Here is a 27,549-nt window from a genome sequence, read left to right as displayed (position 1 = left end):
TAGTCATGGAACTCTATGCAAGATTCAAATATCTTTCCTTAATACTCTCACTGACAGCAGACCTTTCTCTGACCAATACCTATCAAAGTACCTGGATCTCTGCCTCTACGTCTTAGTTCTATGTACTTCCCTGTGTATAGGCCATCAGAGAAGGAGAGATACCACTAGGCTGGGTTTCAACTGGACATTTTTACTGTTATCCTGATGGCTGCCTGAAAACCAACTGCCTTTCCACAGTCTCTGATGCAGAGCTACAGAAGTGAACACTTAGCAAAGAGCAGGCTGCATACATGTGCTACACGCAGCAAGGGCAGCTGCTGTGCATGTGCTGGCAACTGATCCACACACAGGCTGCAGTGTTGATGTGCCCTGGACATATTGTGCTCTGTGCACAAACAGGTCAATTTTCACCTCTGCAATAGCTGTGGCTCATCCTGGCTTTCTCAGAGCTATTTGTCCAGTGCAACAAGTGTTTTCATGCACAGCAATCATTTCCTGATGTGCCAGGCTCTTTCAATCAGGTAAGCGGCACTCTGCACACAAAGGCATGAAAGATGAGAATTGAAAGGAAATTTGTGCCTTGCTACCTCTGGAGAGTAAATGCCTACAAAACTGTAGACGATCTGGCCCAAGCTCATGGCAGACCCTCTCTGCGCAGTTCCTTGGTGCAGCTGTCCCTCTAGCAGAGATTTCTTTAGCTTTAATTGTCTGTGGACTGAGCCTCATTTTAAAAAATGGATCTGCAGAGAAGATGGGGGAAGGCATGTGTCGCGTTAATACTTTCTGTGGTATTTCACAGGGCTTTGCTTTATGGGCTGGAAACAGAGAAGAAATTAAGCATGACAATCGCAGCAAACATTTTGTCTTCAAGAGATCATTACATTTAGCATCTCACAGGCATCTGCTAAACTGAAAATGGGTAACACTAGAATCAAGCATTTCTCAATAACAGGAGTGAACTTAAAGTGCAATCATTATGCCAGTCTGTTCCAGGCTGTACATTTTTATTTTTAATTATTATTTGCCTTCAAAAGAGCACTTTGAAGTACTGCTGAGATAAAAACTCTAATGCGATAGGCAAGGGACAAATTCATAGTGAAAAGCTATCCCTGACTAGTAATAGTTTTCAAAGCTGTTAAGTACATTTTGTGGAAGTGCTCCTATTTCACGTCAAATATGATGACCTATCCTTCTGGATGCTTGTATTTTTATTCCATTAGTGTATGTTCCCACCTACTCATAGAACTGGGTGAAAAAATATGGGTCGTTACAAGGCAAGAATCAAACTGTGAATGTGATTCTTTCCTACTTCTCAAATATTTTGGCCCACCAAAAATCCATAAACGTCTCTTTCCATTTTTCTTACACCCACGTGCGATAAATAATGCAGCTTTTATATTAAAATAGGGTGTTGTACTTCTATTTTTTATGTAAGTGTGTTTACTAAACTGACAGCTGTAGCACCCCTAAAATGAATTTATAGTCATTTACTTACTTTGAAGGTATTCTAGAAGACTTCCAAATCTCATCAGCTCAGTAATAATATAAATTGGGTCCTCCAAGGTACAGACAGCATAAAGCTGTATAAGCTTTGGATGTCTCAAGTTCTTCATTATTTGTGCTTCCCTCAGAAAGTCTTTTGGATCCATTGAACCTGAAACAACAGCATATAATAAAACATAAGCTGAGGTTATCAAAGGCCTTCCTACCAGCCTGGCAGTCTTAAGGGAATAACTGAGATTGTTTTCTGTCTTGAAAGTACATTAGCATCTCAAATCTTCACAGTTCCCACAGAAAACAGACAGTGCAGCTCAAACAAACAGTTAATGAGTGAAACATGCCAGTTGTGTAGGGACAGAGAACATATGTGTTCCAGACACCAGAAATATAAAGGCTAAAATCAACTGCCCCCAGGCCTCCCCCAAACAGGAAACAAAAGTGAGGCTAGAATGTTAGCAGATACAATTTAAGCAAACAATCAGTTAATGAAAGGACCAGAAACTGAGGTGAGAGTGTCTAGGTAATGAACATAAAATTTCTGAGAGACAACTAGTGCTGCAACAAGAATTTGTTGCACTATATTTTCAGCTTCACCAATCAAAGCCTGAAGGCACTGGAATTACTTTAGCCTATACAGAGTAGATGTGTGCATTTATATCTGTAAAAAATAAATATTTTTAATGTTCATGTAATAACAACATTATTAGAAATACTAATGTATGCACAGATGTAACATTAATTTTTCAAACCCTTAAATGTTAAAGTGTCTTAACAGCAAATTATGCCAACCTTTTAGGCATTACATAAGGTCGTAACATCTCTAGTTCTATTCACATACACAGTGAGCCAATGTATAAACTATGTCAAAGAAACAATCAGAAATGGCACAGGGAATCATGGCAAATTTAGGATTAAAGCTCATATGTCCTGAACAGGGGATCGATTAGAAAAGCACGCATAAATAAAGAAGTAAAGCTTTTTCTATGAATGATTCAGTAGTGATCAGATATGGTCAGATGTTTGAGAAGTTGGTAAATAGTATCCACTTCAAAATGCTTGTACAAAAAAATACGAAATTATTCAACTACTCAAATGTCTCTTTCTTCCTAAATCAAAATACTTTAATTAAGAAAATATTACAGTGAAGATTGGGGAGGAAAAAAATCTATCCAAGTTATTCTGCTCTATGCTATGTTCGAAAACAAACTCTTCTTCTGGTGTAAGCAGATTGAGTCATTTCAGAAGCCAAGGCTGCAAGAATAAGTTTTTATGTGTTTTTTTAACATTAGGTAACCAAAAAGGTTCATTTGAGAGTTTGTCTCTGTTCCAAACACAGATGTTTAAGTTAAGTGAAATTCTGGGAGTATGTTAAATGGCTCAGCAATAAAATTTCAACAGAAAATCTGTTCTACAAAAAGAACTAGCAAATCAGCCTGGGCCACTTTTATCCAACACCTACCTTGAGTGCCACCTCCTGAAAAATGCTCCAACCTATTTCCCAAAACATACTAATGACGTGTGATTTCATATCCTTGCATCAAGGCAAGAGGAATGACTCAGAAATGCTTCTGATATACACTCTATGAAAAAAGAGCCTCTTGACATTGCAAGTTGGGAGAGTGAAGATTACTTCAAGGGACAAGTGCTCCTCTCCTCCATGTCCTCATACTTCCCTTGGCAATCCTATAGGGTCCAATTTGGCAATACTCAATAGGATGTCATTAGGAGGGATAGTGAAACTTAATGGATTTCAACGCCATCAATAAATGGAGAGCAGCCAATAATATATATCCTCAACAGGTACAGGCTATACTAATTTCCTTTTGACACTGTCAGAGGAAAGTCGAGGCCTGCATGAAAAGTAAATGATCTTACTTGGTCTGGATAAAGCAGAAATTATGACAGTCAGAGAGAAAATCCCAAATATCTGTTATGCTTCTCTATGTCTTTTTCCTGTATAGAGTAGCACAATCTTTACAGATTTTTTTGAACTTTCCACCAACTCTAGATTTTTTAAAAAAAATATCTAGTCTTGTCTTTATAGGGTTTAGACTCACTTTGATACTGATTTAAAACTGTGCCCCACTAGCTTGCCCTTTTCAAGATATATGCATTGTCATAGAAATCAACCTAAAACCTACAGAGAAGCTGCATGGTGTGAAGCATTCTGCCTCCAAAAGCGAATGCATAAGCATGACTAATGATTTAGCATCAGTGCCAAAATTTGACAAGTTGATCTTAGAAAGGATAAAGTATTTGCTCACTTAGGGTCTCCCAAATCATGGAGCCTCTATGGATCATCATACAGGATTTCTTCACACCATAGAATATGACAATCTGATTTGTTCCCATCGTCAAAGTTTGACTACAAGGAATTTGTCAGTTTAATCATGATATAAACTTCTTCTAACAAGCTGAAACCAAGCAACATGTTTTTCACATATAACAACTTTCAATAACTTGATCAGGAGAGAAGTATTCTATTAGTTGAATAGCTGCAAATCTTCCTTTACATTGTGAAAGAAAATAATAATAGATAACAAACTAGTGACAAAGATCAATGTCATACATATTTTAAAGAGCATATGTAACTTTCTGTTTTAGTTAGTTTATATCATTAAATAGTACAAGTAGCAGACAGTCCCTCAAATCCCCCAGAGCCCTGTAGATCTTATATTGTAGTTAATAAAAGGATTCTATGCCAACAGAAAAAAATTTAGAAGTGTCTTTATGAGTGTTTTGCCTAAGATTAGGTTTTAGCAGCTGGATAAGCAAAGTAAAAACTGCCTCTAAAAGAAAGCGAACATGTGTGTTTCAAATGATTTGGATAAAGCCTGTCACAATAGTGGTAAAGAAGTTACAATACATTCCTTTGAGGAAGAAAACACATGCCACACAGAGTTTCAAATAACTGAGGGGTTTTTTTTAGTTTGTAGTTAAATATGTGTGTTTTTAATGAAGCATACATTTTCAGCTGTAAGTAGTTAACACAGTATGAACAGCAGGTTACTGTGAGTAGAAACCACTTGATCACAAAATAATTAGTTTACAGAAGCCTTTACTGAAACAACTGAAGGCTTCTTTTGTGCAAGACACCAGTTTGGGAGTAGGTTTATGAGTACCTGGAGAAAATACAGTTTTGATAATTTGTTTTTTGAATGAAACATGTTTTTTTAAATGTCAAAGTAATTCTTAAGACCAAAATGTTGGAATCTATTTCTTTGATATGTCCTATGATGATGTGCTATTTTGACAGGAATCACCTCTAATTTAAGCCTACTTAAAACAGGTATATCAGTTCTGATTACCTTCTTCTTGAAAATATTTTGTTCTAGATTTGAAGAAGCTTCATGTTATAAGACAAACCCTGATAATTTGGAAAGGAGATAGAGAGGAAGTCAGTTATTTTCCAGATTCCATTGGCCTAAATATAAGTGGCCCTTACATATTCGATAAGCCTCTCACGAGATACTTTGTTTGCAACTTTCAATAAACCTTCCCAAATTGCTTCAAAGTAACCTTGTACTTCAGGGGAGCCTAGTCTTTTGAATTAGTTTATACAAAATGAACTTACGCGGAGACTACATTAAGCATATAACTGTGATCTTCTGAAGAAATTTATGAGTAATAAAGAAATAACATTAAAAAGAACAAAAATTTGGCAACACAAGAGACTAAAAAATCCTATTCACAGGTGAGTGATATAGGTATCTGACAGTTCTCAAGCAGCTTTGTCACTATACAGAAGTAAACTTACAGGTTAGAGTAAGGTCATATAGTGAATTAAATGGAATAAAAGAATCTCTTTTTTTCCTGGGAACTTGAGGAACTTTCCTGAGTGCAAAGATTTTTAGATTGCATATGCACTAAAGAGATTACATAGTTAAGAACTAAAAATATTATCAAAAACTCTGCTGATGGTAGTAACCCAGGCACTATTTGGGAAAAGCCTCCTGAAAAATAAAAATCACGCTTGGGCAGCTTTCCTGTAGAGAGAAGCTTGGGAGAAGCTTTACAAGATGATAATGACAAATGTATCTGTCAACTTGAACAGGCATAAGGAACTTTATCAGATACAATTAATTGGTGATGATAGATGTCTGCTTCACATGCTGATAGTTGGAGAAGCAAGCTAGCCCAGACAAAGGGTTCTAGGATATCCATCACAGTCAGCATAGGATGAAGTGCAAATCCCTGCTGCAATGACTTCCACTTAAATAGAAAAAACAATGTCTCAGTGAGGAAATAAAAACAGAAATGTGATATGACATGTTCAGAGATCTGCATCAGGACAGTGTTATGCAGAGCCAAGAACAGAAATAGCAACTGCTGGCTTCTAGATTATTTTCCTATCTATTGATCCCTACACCTCTTTGATAACTTTGATAACTCAAAAAGTCAGAGATGTTTCTTAAAGCAAAGATGTTCTTGTGTTTTGTTTTTTCATTCACATATCCATCACTATTGTTTTGCCTGGTAAAATGCCACAGATGTTTTCAAAGCAGAGTCAAACACCAGTAAACAAATAGGAGAATTATCTGAATGAAGGCATCATATTACTCCTGCTTTTTGTTTATAGTCATAGTGACCAACAGATTGTAATATAGATAAGGAGAGGTAACAGGAAAGCCACGGACTAAACAATATTTGACAGCAAAGGGTGGAATGATCATGGCTAATTTCAGTTGTTGTAATTGTGCTGAAGGGACAAAGGGTGGATTGTGTGTAAACTGTTCACTTTTCTTTGGTGTTATGTTTATGGTATTTTGATGTGGAGAACTCTTTTTCTTGATGTGAGTGAAGCTTGTGAAGTGTGTGTGATGAATGTGGACTTGAATGATAACTCTTAAATATTACATCCTTAAATATTAATTCTTAAATACACAGAGCTGAGGTGTAGAATATATTGGGTTTATGTGGCAAGGTTGGTAGTGGGGGGCTACAGTGGTGGCTTCTGTGAGAAGCTGCCAGAAACTTCCCTCATGCTGATAGATCCAATTCCAATTGGCTTCTAGATAGACCCACTCCTGGTCAAGGCTGAACTCATCAGCTATGGTGGTAGTGTCTCTGAGATAACAGATTTAAGAAGGGGGAAAAGAAAACTTGTGCAACACTAGCAACAGCCAGAGGAGAGAGGAGTGGGAATATGTGACCCTCACTGGAGCAATCTGTTCCTGAAGGACTGCACCCTGTGGAAGGGATTCATGCTGGAGCAGTTTGAGAAGAACTGTGGCCCATGGGTAGGACTCAAGTTGGAGAAGGTTGTGGAGAACTCTGCTGTGGGAGGGCCCCCATGTTGGAGCGGGGGAAGAGTGTGAGGAGCCCTTCCCTCTGAGGAGGAAGGAGCGGCAGAGACAGTGTGTGATATACTGACCAATACCTCCATTCCCTGTCTCCCTGCACCACTGCAAGAGAAGAGGTAGAGAATTCGGAAGTGAAGTTAAGCCAGGGAAGAAGAGATGGGTGGGGGGAAAATGTTTTGAGATTTTTGGCTTCCTGACACCCAGATTTTACAATCAATGGAAAGAAATGTGCTTTTATTTTATGTTATTTATTTCTCATTGTAATGTGCATTTTTAATCTATAATATGATTTATCTGATATGTGTTTATTTCTTTCTGCTAATTATTAAAAAAGCTGATACATCTAAGATGTTAGATGCCTAAAAACAGGAAAAATGTAGTTAGTATGCTGCACATCAATATTTCTGAAGCAGTTGTGAAATTTCCGATTTGTGTACAACATTTGAAAAATTGGGTCTTGTTCCAAATTGGAAAAGAAACAGATTTCTGAATACCCTAATTACTCTCAAATCAGGAATCACACATTTGCGTCACAAGAGAGCTGGCTCTGGGAAAAACCCATCACTGCCATCTCACCAGAATTCTGGGACATTAGTTTTTCCTACAGGTTGGAAGGTCACAGAGTCACAGAATCATAGAATCATTAAGGTTGGAAAAGATCTCTAAGATCATCAAGTCCAACCATTAATGCAGCACTGTGATGTTTATGACTAAACCTTGACCTCAAGTGCCACATCCATACATCTTTCGAACACTTCCAGGCATGGTGAGTCCATCAGTTCCCCAGACAGCTTGTCCCAGTGCTTGACAACCCTTTCCATAAAAAAAAAATTTCCCAATATCCAATCTAAACCTCCCCTGGCACAACTGTCCTGTCACTTGTTACCTGGGAGAAGAGACTCCCACCTCACTACAACCTCCTTTCAGGCAGCTGTAGAGAGCAATAAGGTCTTCCCTGAGCCTCCTCTTCTCCAGGCTAAACAACCCCAGCTCCCTCAGCAGCTCCTCATATGACTTACTCTCTAGACCCTTCACCAGCTTCATTGACCTTCTCTGGACACACTCCAGTACCTCAATGTCTCTCTTGTAGTGAGGGGCCCAGAACTGAACACAGGATTCAAGGTGTGGCCTCACCAGTGCTGAGTACAGCAGTGCAATCACTTTCCTACTCCTGCTGGCCACACCATTTCTCATACAGGGCAGGATGCCATTGGCCTTCTTAGTTTTAAGCCTTTTAGCAGCAAGGGCTAGAAATTAGTTTAAGTGCAGAAAAAAGTGTTTGAGAAATGAGGAGAATATTATATAACAAGAAATTATATTTAGCCTTTCTAAAGACAATTAAAATTGGTGTAACTCACTCTGTACATACCTGCAAAATGGAAAGAAAAACTAATGCCTACAAAGAGGCTTTTATTTTGTTACAAGAAGACATAACAAGGGTTAGAGAGAAGACATCAAGTAAATTCAGATGCGAAATTAGGCCCACATTCTTACAGTGCCTTCATCTTGGGATGAGAACATTTCTAATTATTATCTAGTCAAGAACTAGCTATGTTTTGATTAAATATAAATACTAATCGGCAGAGGAATGATGTGCAATGGCTTAGAACAGCAAAGTATTAAGACTATATATAATCTAAAACAGATGTACACTGCAAAACAATGCTCAACAGAAAAACTCAAAGTAACAGAAATCCTTTCTGCCCTTCAGGCCTATAAATCTATGACATACTGATTGCATTATGCTCTTCTATACTGTTCAATATGTGATTACCCTATTTGATCAACCTGTTCCTGCTTAGTAATGAGAGCATTGTTCCATGTTACAATTTCTCTGGTGCTAAAGCCTTTTTAACAAAACCCACTCCATCTCAGATCCCTATCGTTTTGAGTTTAACACACTCCTCTATTGTTCTGATGAATTCCTTTTCCAGAGGGTCTACACTGCAAAACAGCTTAGTGGAAAGCCTTTAGTTTAAAACATGCCCCCTCCTGTCCCAGCATAAAGACAGACGATTTAGATCTTTGAACCAAGCAACAACAGAGGATCAAAAACACTTCAAAAACACTTGAAGCCTGAAATAATGCCTATGTGAATATTGGAATCTTCAAATATCAACATATAACACAATGTATTTCTTGATTACTCATGCACTAATATGTTTTCCATTAATTTATCTTCTTTATATTATGGTGAATGAAATTACCAGACCTGCCCTTTGCTGAAATTTTATTACTACCAAGATAAGCATTTATTACTCAGATTAAGATGAGGGTATTGGGACTTTTCTTTAATTAGTGAAGTGTTATTTCTCTTGAGTAACAATGAGAACAAGCGTGGAAAACCAATGTGCTAACTGATTACAGTAAGGCACTCCAAATGCTGAAAAACACTGTATTGGAAGAGAATAATTCCCTAGAGAAGTGCACTACAAGGTTAAATGCTTACATTTCACACTGTTTGAATTGTCTTGGTAGAACGAGATAGTTCACAAAGTACAGTGATAAGAAATTCAATATTAACTATATAATTTATCAAGATGGCTTTGAGAATCAAAGTCTTCATTCTGAGCAACACTGTGCAATGTACAACTTCCTTATCACATTATTAGATCACAAACTCTCTGCTATCCAAGCACAACATCCAGGTGGGGCTTGTGTCTGCCCTAACTCAATATAACCCACCATGAAATCAATGAGACTACTACTGTTGACCTGAACAGGAGTCAGACTAGAGTGAAAAAAACAGAGATAGAAAAAGTATTGATTAATCGAGCCCCTTTTCCCAGATGAACTATGATACTATAAAAAGAATCACAGTTGAAGGAGTTTCTTCCACTATACTGTGCTAGTCTGTATGTAATAATGAGTTTGTAGTGAGTCTTATGTTTATTCCAGTGAGAAAGAGATTTCAAGACAGGTTCTGTGTTTACTAGGTCACTAGGAAAGGAAGATGCACCTGTTCACTGAAAAAAGTATTGTCTTTCATATAAATTATAGATGGTCTTTAGCCTGAGCAGTTTTTATATTTCCAGTTAAGCAGAGAAAAAAAAAATGCTTATTTTCTTTCAATTTGCAAGTCTCAAAACACAAACAATATCCTGATACAAGAGAGCATTAAAACACATGCTTAAATTCCTCCCTGTTCAGGAGACCATTCAAGCAGGGCTCAAGTATATTGCTATTATTCTGAATCAAAGATTTGAATCTGTTCTGCTTCCTGAACCATGTTCATTAGTGCCCAACACAAGCTTTTTCAATTAACCACAACTCATGTTATCTCCTTTTAAAAAACACGTATATCATCCAGGCTACTTTCTTATCTATGTGGTTCTTGCCATCTGCTGGCAGATATTTTACGTTGTCAATTTAAAATCCACAAATTACTTGAAGTTAATGAAATATAAGTAAGAAAAATGCTAAAAGCTGTATTAGTCAAAATCTTATACTACATGCAAATATTGGGTATTAATGTTTTGTATCAAAAACTTCGAAAAATTTTATTCAATCAATACTAAGATTAAAGCACTTCTTAAGTACAAACTTATCATAGTACATATTCTGTATTACCTAAGAAATAATTATAATATAGCATCTAATCACTAGAAAAATTCTCTAGGTTACAAACCTGTAGTCAATCAATTATTTCACCTCTAGATAAAATGTAGTTATTCAGCTCCATACAAGCAACATTGTACAAGAAGACGTACAACCCTTGCTGGGGTTGCCTTTTTATGCAATCATCTAGAAACCAAAAACTGTATAAAATTGTAATTCAAAATACCAAAGAATACCTAGACCTTCAGTATTACTAATCTTCATGTTTAAGTGTGTGGATTTTAAGAATGATTGCATATATGATTAGGCTCTCTTTTCAGTAGCATTTAAAAAGTAAAGGAGCACCCTTGCTAACATTTCACATTATTAGCATTTAAGAGTAATTCACATACCTGGTTTTAATGTTTTGATTGCCACGGGGGTGGTATTATTCCACCGTCCTTCCCATACCTCACCAAACTGACCAGACCCTAATTTTTTCACCAACTTCAGAGATTGTCGGTCTATCTCCCACTGATCAACAGTTTTATATGACAAATCAAAAGTAGCAGGAATTTGAACCTGGTAAAAGAAAATAAATAATACAATAATTGAGGCTTTTAATATTTTTTTCAACAGCTTATACAAATCATTTTTAACTATATCATGTAAAGTTGAAACAGAATATAAATAATGCTTCCTTAGAGTACACATGCATAATAAAATGAGCCGAGAACATAAAATACAACACATATACAGGGTACTTTTTTTAGAAATAAGAAATACGATAAAGAAAATATACTTTCATTAAAAGTAAAAATTAGAACTCATTCCTCTAAGCAAGCTTTTTGAACAGTGACTTATTGCTTGCCTGAATCTTGTGGTTTTGTCTCAGTAATTACTTATGGACAGCTAGAGTTATGAAGTTGGAGATTTCATCTCCATATATATATAAAGGCATTCATAAATCCTGATTTGGCATGTTTTCTCCCCCAGCCACTCGATGATTTGTTAAAAATGGTGGGGTATTCTATTATTAACTTGTCAGCCTCAAGAATGAAACAGTTACAGTATCCAGAACTTACGGAAAACAAGCAGATCATCAACATTTTGAAATGGTAGAAGCAGATATGGAGTCAACATTTCCTGACAGATACTTGAGTGAGCTTACAATAAATATTTTGCACAGCATAGCATCCGCTCTTACCTTTAGGCATGGCTTTCCGAGCAACACGCAGAGGCCATCACTGTTCTTGCTATAATAGTCAACCAAGTCATTCAGAGTTTTGAAAGTTTTCCTTCTGCTTAGAAAAAAGCCTCCTTCATCCAGCTTTCTGATCCTGTAGTGCTTCACAGATGCACCATCAAAAACTAAAAAGATTTAAATATATTAAATTTCTAGGAATTATTGCAGTGGTACAACATAATTTATGACCAAGCCATCATAAGGTTCCTAAATATATTTATGAGGACTTTAAAATAAATTATTTTAGTTTTGAATAGGGCAACTATAAAAAGCCTCTTTCAAGCCAAAGCCCACTGTTTAGATATCTTAATACTGAGTCTATCAATCTTCAGCCATTCAGGTTTGGAGATTCTTGCTTGCACCATAATAACCGAAGTAGAAGTACATAAATGCATCTTATGTGAGGTAGCTCATGTTTACCATCTCTGAAGACACCAAAACTAGAAGCATCTTATTCACAGTAATCATTTAATCAGTTTTTAATATTTCCTTTATCAATGTCAACATTTCAAATAGCAGCTGCTGGGCTGGTAGGCATTTTAAAGGAAACAGATATACTCTTCACATGGCCATAATTCCCTGAAAAGCACTCACATCTTCCCATCTTTTGAGTTTTGTGTGTGTTTGGAATATGTAAAAATCAGGTGAATAATGCTCTGGTTTTTGTACCATTAATAAATAAAATAAAATAAAATTTTTAAGTAGTTTATTTAATCTTTGTCTCATCCTTTTTGCGTGGATTTTGGCAAACACTTTGGTTATAATAGAAGATTGTTAAGTTGCATATTGTATGTAGAAATTTATTGGTTGCGTGCAATTAACAAAGCTCATATAAAGAATAATTTCTCTCACTATTTAAGTGATCAAGTTAAAAAGGAAAATCTCTTCTTCCTTAAGAACTATCGTGGATAATCAAATATGTTTTGCGTTGTACTGTGAGATTGTCATCCAAGACCACCAGAGGGCAGAGAGGAGCTGTTCAAAATACTCCTCCCCAGGCAGCATTTTTAGGGACCTGAGAATTTCCAATCATGAGGACCGGGAATAAGAATATTTGTAAATGAAATCGAGATGATAAAGATAAATACATCACACTTTTCAAATGCCACTTCATTTTAAATTAACACCCATAAGTAGTTTTTTATAATTATAAAATACATGCATATTTTTGTGCTGTATCATTTGGAAATTGGGCTGAAGCAAAATGAAGTAAAGAGTAATTAGGTAACAAAAGATTGAAAATTTGCTGACTTTTCCCAAGTTCACAGGAAAATTGATCTGGACAAACTAATAAGTCTTTATGATGCATTGAGTAAAAGGACAACAGGATGACTGTTAATTCAGTCTCAGTTGTACATCACAAGTAATAGTAGTTTGACTACCTGCTTTGTTTATTAGAAGTATTATAACTATTACTTGTGAAGCACCTAACATGCAAGAGCTGTTTTGAAGGATGTGCTCTAATTTCTTAAATGAGACTTCTATGAAGCCTTATAATTGACAGCATCTAGGTCAGGTGGTGATGTGTGTGGAGAAGCTGGAGAAAATTTCTGCACTGATACCATCTCTTCTTGTGATAAGTAGCTGAGATTAGTGCAGTATTTGACAGGGAGTTGTTTACTTGTATCCCAGGGCTGAGTCTGGCTGTACAACTCCTGCACCACACATTTGCAGCTCTGTGACATGGTGTGGCTCCTCTGCTGAGGTGATACAAAGCACATGTCACCCAGGGAAGAGCTAGTCATAACCCCTTCCAGTCATCCCTACACCCATATCAGACTTCTTATCAGGATAGGATTATGACTTCAGCTTCACACAGCTTGACAGTAGCTGGGTTTGAAGACTGTTTTTTAATTCAACTTGCCCTTTCCAGAAGAATCACAGTTCCCCATTAGATTTCTACATGGTTTCAGTTTAACAGAAGGATTCTCCTCTCCCTGCAATCCATCTGCATATGATTGGACTAAGCAGAAGTAGATTTTGCCACCTGAAGAAAGAGAATAAAATAACCTACTACTCTTTTTCAGGGCAGAAAAACATATGGTGGCATCCGCAGAGTCAACATCTTCACCAAATGAATCGTGGAGACACTAAGGCACCACTACCGCCAGCAACGCTGTGTCCCCACATCACTCCTGTCAGCTGTGCTCCCCCAGCACTGCCCATGCAGCACTGCCAGCACGAGCTTTGCTCAATCTCCATGCCCCAGGTGGATGTGGGAGGAGACTGACCCCTGAGATCACCCTCATCAGCACAGACCAAGTGCAGAGGCAGATCCAATATCATTCTCTTACTGTGGCCATGATTTTGCCAGTCCTATGAGTCTGCTTCTTTAAACAGTTAGCTATTTTTTCTTATGCTAAACCCCAGTCTGGCTTAGAGGAAACCACACAATATTTTTTAGGAGCATGGAAAAAAAATTTGAAGAAAACACAAACCATTTACATTGTTATTTAATGCAATAAGTCTTTTAGATACCATTATTCAGTGACGGGCTAAGTAAAGAGCTTCCTGCTATCATTGGCAATGACACTCAATTAAGCTGAGCACATCTAAATTATGGCTTTTAATTAAAAAGAAGCAATGTCTAAGATGCCACCAACGTGTTTAAAATTTAATACATTTCACACCAGATGCTGGAGTCATCAACATAAAAATCTGTTGACAACATGTGCATTTTTAAAATGGGAAAACCTATTTTTAAAATGTCAAACACTTTAATTTATAGCGACACATCTCAGTGGCCTATCTGGTTTGATGAGTTTTCTATTTAACCATTCACAGATGAGAAAAGCCTTTCTGAATATGACTTTTTATTTTTAATTTAAATAGTTACTTACTATCTAAATCTTACAAATTCAGAGTTTTCCCAAGTTAGAGGTGAAAAGTACCATTTTCATGAAAAGTAGGGTTTGCTTTTTTTTTTCTTAAGGAGATCATTTTTTTCCCTAATTAACATCAAGTCTTTTAAACATTGCCCATATGAGTATGAAATCAAGCATGAAAGTCATAAAGTAAGTTCATGGGTTCTTGAGTAAAAATCTCTCTTCCCTTTCAATATCTCTTATTTTTTTTACCTTTATTGCACCTAAATATTAGGCTGGATAGAGAATTAAAACATTTCCTTAAAGACCTTGATTCTGAATGCCAGGTTATCACTCTTCTAGCCATTATAATCTACTCTGAAATGAAACCAAAACAGCAAACCAACCAGACCTACAGAGGATGGGACTTTGGGAGTCTGCACTGAAAAAACTGGAAACAGAAATTAGGGCATATTCCAAAATACCAGGTTTTGACTTCTCCCCTGTCAGTGTATCAGCTACCATGGAGATAGAAGCTATCCTTCTGCTTCAACTTTAGTGTCTCATAATTCCTTCTGATGGCATAAAGAGGAGAGATGCAGGAAAACTGCCTTCTCCATAGCATCTGATGAACTAAACAAACTTCTTTCCAATTAATACTTTCCACAACACAAACCTCTTCATCATTTGCTTTAGAATGTAAGAAAGAAATCCACACTGATGGTTTCATATCTTGCTGCTATCAGTCATCATCAAATCTCCTGTTCCTGAATAAGCTTATACAGAAACCAGAAAAATTGCTACCACAGGCTTTTATAATTTAATCAAATATACTAAATCAGATAGAATAAACTTTCTATCCAAAATTTCTGTGGAAAAACTAAACAGCAGCATCAAAAGATAATCTCATCGTACCAAAAATGCTGGCCTAATATTTATTTTCATTGTCTTGGATTTTTCTCTGGAGTATCTCATAGTTTAACTAAAGTACTGCTGCCTTCCTGTTAGAGAAGTGGTTAGGATGCAGGATAAATAATTAAGATTTTGAACCTTTCCTAGACGCCTGTAGTTGGAGAATAATAAAAAGAAATTGCATTTCCACTCCTAGATGCATAAACAGAAGATTTTTCATTGATTTTTAGTAAGGTGTCATATATTCAAATGCCAGCATTAAAAAGATAATACAGGCCTATTTGTCCTTCCCTGCATAACACCACACTGTTATTGGTCTAGCCCAGCCCTTGGATGAAATCAGTTCACTGATGAAGAAAACTTGAAGGAAACTGAAACCATGTAACACATCAATAAGTTGGTACACGAAGAGAAAGCATTTTGCAAAGTCTTTGGCTATAATATAGTCCTTGGATGAAAGTGTGCATGCACAGGGGTCAGTTCTGTCACAGCTGAGGAGTAGTCTGATTCCTCACTGATGGTAGTTTTCCTTTCGGCACTTTATGTCAAGAACCAGCTTCCTTGAGGGTAAACTGAAAACTATGGAGTGAACTCTCCCAGAACTGTAAATATCACATTTATCTCATAAAACTCCCTGTCTTTCACTTCACATTTCTTTGTCTTGGCAACGAAAAGCAATCCTTCCATTACCACAAGATATTGCAGGTATATCCCCTTTCCTTATAAGTGGGAAGGAGAAAGCAAGAATGTGTCAAAAGTTCATTAAGCTGTGTTTCTGTGTAATGTTCAGAACATTTGAATGACACAAGTATCCAGGCAAAAGAGGAGTCATTATGAAATAATCTGGTTATGCACAGGGTGCCTCTCATTTTACTGACATAATTCTGCATGTGACTACTTATAGTTTATTCACAAACATCAAGAGTCTTTGCTGGTGTCTGAAATTAATATAGGTAGAGCACATTAGGTAGCTTGGATGTAGATCCTCATTGTCTCAGGGACAACACTATGCTCTTGGACTCATAGTTGTACGACAAGTTTCATGGAAAATTTTCACAAAAAACAACTAATGAACAACCACATTTACTACTTAAAATGGCAAATATCTACAGCATGAAAAAAAATTATGTACTTATATGCGAGTGAGTAAAATTATTAACAAGTGTCCTTATTAGACAATCTCTCAGATTCAAATAAAGGACTTAAATAAATTTCAAAATGCATCATCATCGTAAATCTAATTTTTTACTGATATTTACAACACATTTTTCAATGAAACATGACGGATTCTAAAGTACAGCTTTGAAGATCTATGATTTTACCCATGAAGACAAATAAATATGAACCTAAGTGTGAGCTATAGGAGAAATTTTTTTTCTTAAACTGCAGATATCTGCCAACATGCTTTTATTTTTATTTTGTGTGCTAATCAGAACAGTAGGGTACAACTGCAATGTATATTTTTGTGCTTTGATTGTGAAAATACTATCTATTTTAAGGCAGCTGGAACACTGGAAGTACTAAGCATAAAAAAGTTAATTTCTGTTCTGAGCATATTGATAAACAAAGTCTATAAAATATAAACTCAAACTACTCTTGCCAAGTTTTCTTTAAATATCTCCCAGGAAATAAATATTGTTACAAACTTAGTTTCATTTTCATGCCCACAGTTTATGGTTCTCAAAAATTAAAAAGCCCAGATCACCCAAGAAATTTTTAAAACATTACTTTAGATGAAAAGCTAGGATATACCTGAGAGTGAGTATTCCCCTTTTAGACTTTCACTTTCTCGGATTAGGAAGGCTCCTGCCTGGTTTCCAGGGTATGACAGTTGTCTCTCAGCATCTGCTCGTTTGATTGGGCCAAAGAACCATCTGAACAAATAAAAACAATTAATTTTACCATTCAGTGAAACATACCAGGAAGACAGTTTAGCTTTTATAAACATGCTGCTCATTTACTATGAGATAATCTGTGCTCTGCCAATTAAATATCAATAGTGGGGGGGGGGGGGGAAACAGTCAGAACTATACAACAAATTATTGCTAGAAAATGTTGCTTACACATTTGAGTGAAATCTGGATTTTACTGCTAATGGAAGGTCTTACTGATTTCAAGGGAAAAACTATTCAGAAGTAACAAACTGGTTTTGTCCCAGAAAAAAATCACCAAGAAATTTTGCCAAGGCTGCACTAGCAGAAATTGATACCAAGTCCATTGATGGCACTTGAACTATGTAGAGGTGCAGGTATGTGCTAACATTCCAACATCTTAAAAGCCAAAAATCTCTGAAACTGCAAAGGGCTCTCAGGTTCCAAGGTGTAAATCACCCTGCAGCCTTTCCTATTCCACTGCTACAAATAAGTTACTGGTAATTTTTCAGCTCTACTGCTGTTTGACAAACAAAACCAATATGTCCCTCATGTCACTGCAAACATCTCAACATCCATGTTTTGTGAAAATCTTCTCCTATGTATGCCTTTTAAAGCATATTTTTCCTCTCTCACTAAAACCTGTAGTTCACAAAGGCTTGTTTAAGCAATAGTTTTAGTTTCCTCCTCTGCAGGTAGCTCTTTTGATGTTTTGCACTGAGTTTAAATTAAATGTAAATAAGACAGAGATGAGTCAGCATTTTCAACTGAGAAGTCATTCAGCTTCCTTCCAAAGCTTTTTCCAAGATTAGCTCCACCCCTTATTTGAAGTAAATGGTGATAAATAGGTATCATAGCTAAACCTATTACGCAAACTTTAAATATAAATCAGTGTATCACACCACAAGTAAGTTGCCTATTCAGTTAACTACTTGCTTTGTCAATTACTGTGAAAAGTACTGAAGGAGTCATCAACAGACTACTTTAGTACCTGCAAGGCTTGTAATCATCAAGAGGAATGGTGGAAATAAATGAGAACATTAGGTGACACCTTGGCTGAGCAAGCATGAGAACTGATAAATGGTTTTGTATTAATAAAGAGGAAACAAGAAGAGGGAAATACAGACGGCACTAACCCACACTGAATATGTTTTGTTAATAAAAGAAAATGAAAGACAGATATTCCAGACCTTGTTCCTGTCCTCTGACTTTAAGATGATTTGGACATATTTGGCAGGAAAGTCATCTCATTAGAAAGCTGGAATATGTTAGTGGTAATTTTAATTAGTCAACTGTGTTCATTAATTTAACCAATTAATTTAATTAATTCATTATTTAGACTGTAGAAAACTAAGTAATCAATAAATATTCAAATCCTTGACTGAGGTTCTTGTCAAAGGAATAAGAGGACAAGTTCAACTCTATTCCAGTCCCAAAGAAAACCTGTCTACCCTGATTTGAATTAGAATATCTCTGAAATTTCTAAATATACCTGCTCTGGGAGTAACATCTTAAAAATAATATATGATCTGAAAAAAAAAACCAACCTAATATTTTTCTCCTTGAACTATAAGATATCACTTAGTAGTGTTCAAAGTGACTGATTCTCATAAGAATGTATAAGAAGAGGTGTTTAATTTTGGGGGTTTCATGGGCTAAGAAGAGAACATCTTTTCAAAAGAATTTAATTTTGTACCAAACCCAAAAGACCTTCTAATCCATTAATAGCAAAGTTGAATTTTAGGGACAGTCAAAATGTAGTCTTTACATGACTCAACATTTGAACATACACTGTTAGTAACTCAAATTACCAGTGCTGAAAATATGAGCAAAAATACAGTGTATGCAATAAGGGGAAATTATTGGTTTATTTGGGAAATACAAATTAAAATAGTATTGTGCTGTGTATGTAAAGTCGTGTCTATGATATAGATCATGATTTTGGAAAGCAACACATAAGTACATCATATTTAGGCACAAGTATCTGTTTCTTTGACTTCAAACCCTTTCAAATTAGATGCTTATTTTTACTTGGTTGGAAAAACTTCATTAAATCAATATTAAATTACATTAAAGTTTATATGGAGGATATATAATATGTAGGTTCTGACTCCAGATAAATTAGCAGTTTAAAAAGATCCTAACTTGCCAAATGAGATAATTAGAGCAACAGTACTTGGGAAGGTAAGTGTAACTGAAGCAGTTATTATGGAGAGTGAAAAGTGGACACATATTGTATATTACCTCATTTGCCTGACTTTATATGATCTGATTAAAATGTTTCAGAAAAATACAGGGAAAATTACTTTTGATAGCACTTCAAAATCTGATTCTTAGTTCAAAATCATTGAAATAAGTTAACAATAATAATAGTAGAGTACCAAAAGCAAAATTATTGTGAAAAAACAACCCTTTAACTTCAAAGCAAATAATTTAATTGGTTACTCACTTTTTTTTTTTTAACAAAAGCACATCTGAATTTAAGTACAGCCTTTTGGGGTGTGGGTAAGATCCTCATGACCAAGCTAAACACCAGCTCTGAAGTAACAGCTACAGTCTTTGACTTCCTTGGAAATTCAGCAGATCTCTCACTGCTCTTTTGTTGTCTACACTGAAGATCAACAGAGAAAATGATGTAGAAGTTCTGACTGTTTCACCCATTTCCATTAGGGTTCACCAGAGCACAGCTTCCCATTTTATCCTCTACCATTATTTAGATTTAATATGTACAGGAGTAAAATCAGAATCAACTCCACAATGTCATATCTGAAGTCACTGAATTTGCTTTAATAACTAGCTGTAAATGTGATAAGGGGGGATTATTTCAGTTTCTCATGCAAGCTGCAGGACACTGGAGGTAAGACAAGGCTAGAAGCAGAGGTCTCTGACATACTCTTAATTTTGTGAATGTTCAGTTAAAAGGGAAAATCCTGAGGACTGAGTCAGCAGTAAGATACAGCCACATACAGAAGTCATGATCATTACAATAGGAATGAAGAGGGAGGAAACGGGAGAAAAAATGCTGAGAAACAGCTTGGAGGCATAACAGAATAAATAGCAGAAAATCATTCACATGAAATTTATTTTCAAAAATGACTGAAGATGTTAAATTAGACAGCATGATCCTATCCCTGGATCAGCATTTTGTGGCATTACAGGCATCTTGCGTCTCATTTTTCATAAGTGCTTTCAGCTGGGATTTACGTTCTCATGTTAGGGTACATCTCACGAGACTGCTAAATGTCAGCAGCTGAGAGGGTTTGTTGAGTTTCCTGTGGTTCTCAACCAGAAGTCTCAATTATAGAACAACTGTCAATAACAAACAGGTTAGTTGGCCCTCCAGAAGATTAACTGGAGTGTGTTAACTGTGTCTGTAGTACTAGGCTGAGGAGAAGAAGAGGTTTCTTAGACTGAGAAGAGCAAAGAGACTGTAACTAGAGCAAAAGACTTGGGTGAAGACAAAAAAAAATGTTTTATATACTGAAACAACCTATATCCCACTTTCTTCTGGAATGCAAAAAGCTTGTGTAATAGCTAAAACAAATAAAGAAAAGCTACAGCAGTACATGAAGTTTACATTTTAAATGCCTCAAAATCTACTGTCATAGAAAGCTGTAACTGCAAACTCAAGAACTCCAAAGTTAGGAGATGACAATATTAATATTGTTTTCAAGGCACCCACTCAGCCTTTTTCAGGAAAATCCAGGATGATACCATCTTTAATTACATGGTCATATCCAGTGCTCCCTACAGTGTTAATACAAATGCTGTTCAATCAATAGTTGCCCTCTAGTTTCGTCATTGTGTAGATAGAGTTTATTTACTCTACATTGTTTAGCCTCTGGTCTTAATGCCAGTTACAAAATTACATGAATGGTTTATTTCCTAACATCCTCTATTATAATGTTCATGTCTGTAATATCACAATGTTTTACAAACATTTGTTACATTCTTTTCGTGGCACTTCTGATTATAAAATTTTTCTGCAGTGGAGAAACAGCACAGACAATAAGAAACTATTACAAACATTTTCCACTAATTTTGAATGTCCAGCTTGAAAAGTTCAGGGCCTATCTTTCAGGGAATTTAATGATGTACAGTATATAGTAATTTATTTGGACAGCAATAGGCGATAACTTCTGTGCCAGAGAAGACAAGGGGAGATGCATGGAAAGCTGAAGAGACAGAGAGATCCTCCAGGGTCTTATTCAATTACTTTCATCGTATGACCATACTGTGCCCTTACTCAGCACAGGGAAACCTGAACAGGCTTGTGTGTACCGCTCTTCACTACTGTCATCCGTGCAGGACAAAGGGCTGCTGAACCAGCTTTTAATCCATGACAGGTTTGCAGTCTGCTGTGAGTAGAAGAGTGCAGAAGCAGGGGCAGAAGTTACCAAGGGAACCACCAGCAAGTCCTCTCTGTACTGAGAGGAAGGCTCCAAGCACTTGCTGGGTTTTTCCAAAATATCAAAAACATAGAATGCAGCTGTCAAATTCTAATGAATATGTTTGGTTATCACCTATAAAGTGTAATTGTATTTCCAAAGCCTTGGTTTGATTAAAACAAAGTTTTCTCAGATGGCAGAAAAGCACACACTTTTAGTACAGGAATCTCCCTTCCTAAATATCAATCTCTCCTACTTCTCCAAAGTACACGCACAAAGGATTTCTTATATTGTTCTGAGCCATGTTTTTTGCTTTCAGGGAGAGAAAGACGCAGCCTGTGCCTGGTATGTCCCTGGAAAATTCACACCCAATCAGGTAAAGCCTGGAAAAAGCAACTAAACAAGCTCTTCTGATAGAAAATATTAGGCTGTCTTAATTATAAGACTAATGAAGTAATAGCATTTCTTCAAGAGCTGATATTTCAAGAAATTAGGAAATATTACTGCAAAGATGAAAGCCTTCCAGATATAACATAGTTAAGAAACAGATGTGCTTTACAAATGATGAGCTGCGTTCATGAAAAAGCGTGGGAGATGAGTGCTGGCTGCTTCAATTTTCCCTTTATAATCTACAGTGAACCTGATGACAGCTTTTGAAAGAAAAAAAAAAAGAGAAGAAACAAAATCTGTAGTCAGGCTAAACCATGAAGATGAACACTAGCAAGCAAGATTCCTTTCATGGGCATTTCAAAAACACAAGCCTTCTCAGATATGGCACAAGAATCTACATAGCGAAAAGTTAGGGATTACTCTAGGGCTTGTAGATTTTCATTGTGCAGAGGCTAGAAAACCTAAGATTGCGGTTTAGGTCCTCTGAAAACAGAGCCCTTCCTCCTTACCTCCTTCTACAGGCAAGCCTGGGATCATTTAGAATGTTGTCTGTCTCTCATTGTCATTTTTTATCAGATACTGAACACAAAATTTAAGAGGAAGGAATTTAAAGCTAATGATAAAGGAATGGATAGGACACACAAGGAGGAAGGGAGAAAACAGGACAGTAAAAATTCAAAGCTGAGAGGACCACAGGATATGCATGTGGATGGATGGAGCAAAGACAGGAAACCAGAGTTAATAGGCAACAATGAGAAAATAAAGACAAGACCAAGCTGAGGACTGCATTGAGTGCCCAAGGGCAATAACCTGCTGCTGCCTGAGCTGCTGCACTGCTCAGAAAACGCTGGGTTTTGTCTTACCCTGCTCCCACAGGGCATGTGCTTTTGGTAGCTATTTCAGCCCTACTTGGGGAAAAAATTTCACAGAATATCCACTGTGAGGATTGTGCTATATAGTTCTTTTCGCTTTCCCTTTCTTAGTTCATTACACCACTTACTTTTTGTACTTGTCAAGAGAATACTTTAATATTAATTTTCATCACATATTTATTGTCCAGATATCACTGCTTTAAACCTCATTCACCAAAGCACCATCAGCAAAAAGTGAGTCAGGGGGAGTTCTTAAATGTTTAGGTAACAACAGCCTTCTCTATCTGCATAAGTAAATTATCTGAAATCCTAACACACTGCAGAAAGTAACTGACTTGGACTTAAAATAAAAAGTAATTTTAATTGTATATATATAGTGACACAGCTCAGTCCTGATTACTTATTTACCATAATCACAATCTAGTTTCCTCCAAGCGAAACTAGAAATTCAGGTTTTCAGGAATGGTTAAGTCAGGCAGCACACTTAACCTTTGGCAACTACAATAAATTTGCTTTGTAAAAATCTGAGTCATGTATATTACTCAGCTCCTTGTTGTTGAATAACTTCTCACAAACTAAAATGAAGACTATCTTGCACGCATCATGTGCAGGACTTGGAGTTTCTGAGTCTTTTCACAATGACAGTGGGTGAAATAAGTTTGCTTTTCTTTCCACTGAGAAAAACATAGAACATGTGAATAATTGTGAAAAATTAAAAGGCTCATTTCTATGCTATGTTAGCAGCAGAAATCTATCAAAGCAACAGAGCAGCACTGGTTTATGTTATGTATGTTTTTAAAAATCTGTCTGTATGTTTGAAAGTGGCTGTCTATAGTTTCACTGTATTTTCCATACTTTGAGATCAACAGTGTGATTTTTCTTTGAATAATCATTACAGTGTGAAATATACAGTTTTGGAAAATAACAGATCTCATGAGAAGAGGGCAACAGGTGTCAAAAAGGACTCTGAGCTTACAAGGTCTGTTTCGGTCTAAAAAATATCTTTGTTTCATGTTACCCCATTGTTTTTGTTAGAAATACTAAGCTCTACCAAAAAGAAAGGGCTGCCAGGGCTTCGCAGCCTTTTACAGTAAGTTTAAGTAACTGCTTGAGATTGTTTCGATAAGGGAAAATTCAATAGTGAGTAAATTGGTTTAAACCCACCACAAGGGTAGGAATTTCCTCTTACAGTCCAGTACAAATTTACTGTCTCATAAACGTAAACACAAATATTACTTGTCCGTTAGTCTAAAAGTCTGTGACACATTGTGTATAAACCTTTCCAGTAATGACTTTGGTAGGTCATAACCATACCGTCATCTGTTTCTGTTGTAAGGGATTATGCATAATACTCCATTAATTTTTCAATAGTTGATAATAGCAGCTGACTGTGCTGCAAACATGGAAATTGATTTGCTCTGAGTCTGCTGCAGGATGACAAACCATTGCTCCTTTGGCTACGCTTGCACTCTGTGGTGGCTGGAAGTGACTATTTTTCTACAGTATTACAAAGCCAAGTGCATGAGCTCTGTTAATTAACATAGCCCACCCAATACTAGGTTCACTGTACAATAGGAACAAAAGATAATAAAGCAGCAATGAAATCACAGTCTGATAGAGTTAATTTGTGGAAATATCCATAAATTGATCTCATCTTGTGAGTCCCCGCTTAGCTATTGTGGAACTGATTTCAATATTTATGTTAATTTTCCACAATATTGGTCATCTGCATGCTGTACTATTTAACCTGTTCTGAAGTTTTTCTATATGAAAAAATAAATAGCAGATGAAAGTGATAACATATTACTTTTTTTATGGTGTTTTATTTACACAAGTCCCTGGTATTTCTCCAATTTAAAAGCCTAAAGTCAATCATCAAAGTTTGTTTCCTGTAGTGCTTTTGGTACCTGGATAAGGGTCCCATTGCATTTAAAGCTTGTTCTAAAACAACAGCTTGTATTTGGAATCAATGAAAGGCTACCGTTGTCTTTGGGACTTTAGGTGTGAAATATAGCCATATAATCACCTCTTTAAAAAATCCAAACTTAAAATGTGTTCTGGAGAGCCTATTTCTGGTGTGTAGTCTACCAAATAGCACTGTAAAATCTTGCATCAATGCTAGTAGTACCTGTATTTGTTAACAGAAACATGAACAAAAATACTGAAATACTGACATAATATACAATAAAAGAGGCAATAACTGGTATTCATAACAACTGAGGAACAAAGTGGAAACCTTGAGGTAGCCTTATTGTTAACAGGGTACAGAGAACACAAATAACATGAATTGATTTAACATTAAGGGAAACTCAAATAGACAAGAAAATTTTCAATCATACATTCACTTAAACCATTACAGCTTCCAAAAGCACTCAATTGATTTTCTTGAGAAAATCATTCCAGAGAAATTATTTTCTTTCCTCACAGGGAAACTCACCTCAGTACAGAAATAATACAGAAATGCTTAGGAGCAAAAAACCCCCTTCGCCTGCCCAGGACACTGGTGGCAGAGCAGATCTCTTCATAAGCCAGGCTCATCCTCTTCACTGGCACAGACAGAAGATCACTAGTGATGATGTGCACACATGCACACATGCACACACTCACTCTCTAGATTCACAAGAACATGCACACTTGCAGATCTTCCCTCGAACAACCAGAACAGCCCATCTCTTTATCCAAAACCCCCGCCTTGATCCCAGCCCCTCATACCCACATTTGCCTCACACACACCAGTCTCCCCAGCATCTCTTTTCAAGACATAACCCAGTGGTTGGTAGTCAAGACCCCCACTCACCCTCAGCATCTGGCACCAAGACCCCACCTGCTCCAGCAGCTGACATCACAGGCCAGAGACACCTACACCCCAGCTCTGACTCCAGTTGCTGGTCTAGTAGTCTCACCAGTCCCCCCAGTAGCTGGCACTCAGTCCTTGCAGTACTCAACATGGGGCAGAGAGTCTACCCCTCACTTTTTTCCTTCCTGATCCCTTTTCCCTAAACCTTACTTCATCACTTGACAGAGCCATACAGACACCTCTGCAACATCCTGGACCCCCAGGTTTACATCCTTATTTATTGCATAGTCTGATTTGCCTGTTTTTTCTTGATAGGTCATCAACTAGTGTAACTGAGTTTATTTTTGATTATTGTCTTTGTCAACATAAACTGGTCAGGTCTGAGGTCTGCATGTTTGTTTCCCTCCCTTTCCTTATTGGCAAGGTGCTCAGATAATCCTGAAAAAGAAACATTCCCACACTGCATACCCTTCTTTGTCAGCGCAACTGAGCAGGCTTGTTCTCATCACCACCTCCCTCCTCATGTGCCCCACAGGTTTTCTCTCTGCATGTTCTTGTGTATGAATCCTTTCACTACATACCCTTAGAGGAGCAAAGACCCCGTCCATATTTCTTTACAGAGACTTCCACTAACTGAAAAGATCAGTAATTTCAAAAGGAAAACTGAAGTTGGTGATTTCTCATAATTTCTGAAATTCATGTTACATATTCATTCCCATATGTGAGTCTTAGATTTCTTTTTTATCTTCTTTTGCAGTGAGGTTTGAAAAAGTGTGCTGCAAAATTGTTTGTGCTATAAATACGGACGAATAATATTAATTAAACTAGATATATATCTGTATTAGTGAGAGAGGGCTAGGAAAAAATCCTTACCAATATTACTGAAGATAAATTTATAAGGTAAAATGTAATAAAATATTCTGCATAGAAGTAATGAAAATGTCAATTAGTGCAATCCTTTATGGAGCCATCACTTATTATTTAATTCACTGCTTTGTTCTTCCAGTTTTCATTGGCTAAGATTAGTGTACCAGCATGAAAAAAAATTATGTATTTCTATGTGATTTAAGTGACAAGGAAAAGGAATACCTTCATGATCAATATTTTGTTTGATCTTCTAAGAGCTATTTCCAGATGAATTCTAGGCATGTTTGGAGAACTGAAAACTGCAAAGATGTAGATTTCCATTCTAATTTCTTATAACACTTATGGTTTTCTTCACAAAGTTATAAGGTGAAAACCTGAATGCCAACACTTAAGAAAATTGTGATGAAGGATAAACTTATTAACTAAAGAAGTTTAATCTCTTAAAGTTCTAACACAAGAAAGGCCTTCAAATATATCTCATATAGTACTATTTAAAAATAACTGAAAATTGTTTTTTCCTCTTACATAGAGTAATAAATAACATTTTGTCTCTCTTTTAAATGTCACCTAATAAATTATATTCTTTCTCTACTATGCATACTTTGCTTACATACTTTGCTTGAGAAAACCCAAAACATTATACTACAGAAAAACATCTGAATCTGATTAATCGTATTTTCTCTACTAAACTGTTTTAAAATTAAAGTGCAGGCAAATTTTGTGTTGTCTAAACTACGTTAATGGAAGGCTGCTCAATATCATAATGTTTGCAAGATCTGCTATAGCCTCATCTTAGAACATAATACGATGTATTATAATATCCTGCAGGATATTAACAGTTCACATCCTAAGTTTAGTACTGCATCTTTGGTAGGAAGCAAAATTAATTGATGGGTAAACCTGTGAGAGTAAAGTCATTGATGCCTGCAGCCCAGCTGACTCTGGTACATTAGTGCAGATGGGGCAGATAGGTGTGGTCTGTAAAGGACCAGTCCCTGAATGTCGTGGGGACCTATGCAGTGCTACCATTTCTTGCTGTGACTATTTATTTTAAGTGTGTCC

At 36.5% G+C, this 27,549-nt stretch overlaps 1 protein-coding gene across 1 annotated transcript in view; it reads right to left on the bottom strand.

The window, feature by feature from the left end:
• The window catches only part of FRK (fyn related Src family tyrosine kinase), a 45,689-nt gene that overhangs the window by 8,611 nt on the left and 9,529 nt on the right, over positions 1-27,549 (bottom strand). The window contains exons 2-5 of the mRNA XM_064649720.1: positions 17,055-17,176; positions 11,548-11,711; positions 10,754-10,922; positions 1,496-1,654 (exon numbers count right to left, since the gene is read on the bottom strand). Coding sequence (XP_064505790.1) covers positions 1,496-1,654; positions 10,754-10,922; positions 11,548-11,711; positions 17,055-17,176 — 614 coding nt within the window. The remainder of the gene's footprint in view (positions 1-1,495; positions 1,655-10,753; positions 10,923-11,547; positions 11,712-17,054; positions 17,177-27,549) is intronic.

The sequence above is a fragment of the Pseudopipra pipra genome, chromosome 3, assembly GCF_036250125.1.
Source record: "Pseudopipra pipra isolate bDixPip1 chromosome 3, bDixPip1.hap1, whole genome shotgun sequence".
Lineage (NCBI taxonomy): Eukaryota > Metazoa > Chordata > Aves > Passeriformes > Pipridae > Pseudopipra > Pseudopipra pipra.
Note: the sequence above shows the minus strand (reverse complement) of the source record. Positions and strands in the feature narration are given on the sequence as shown.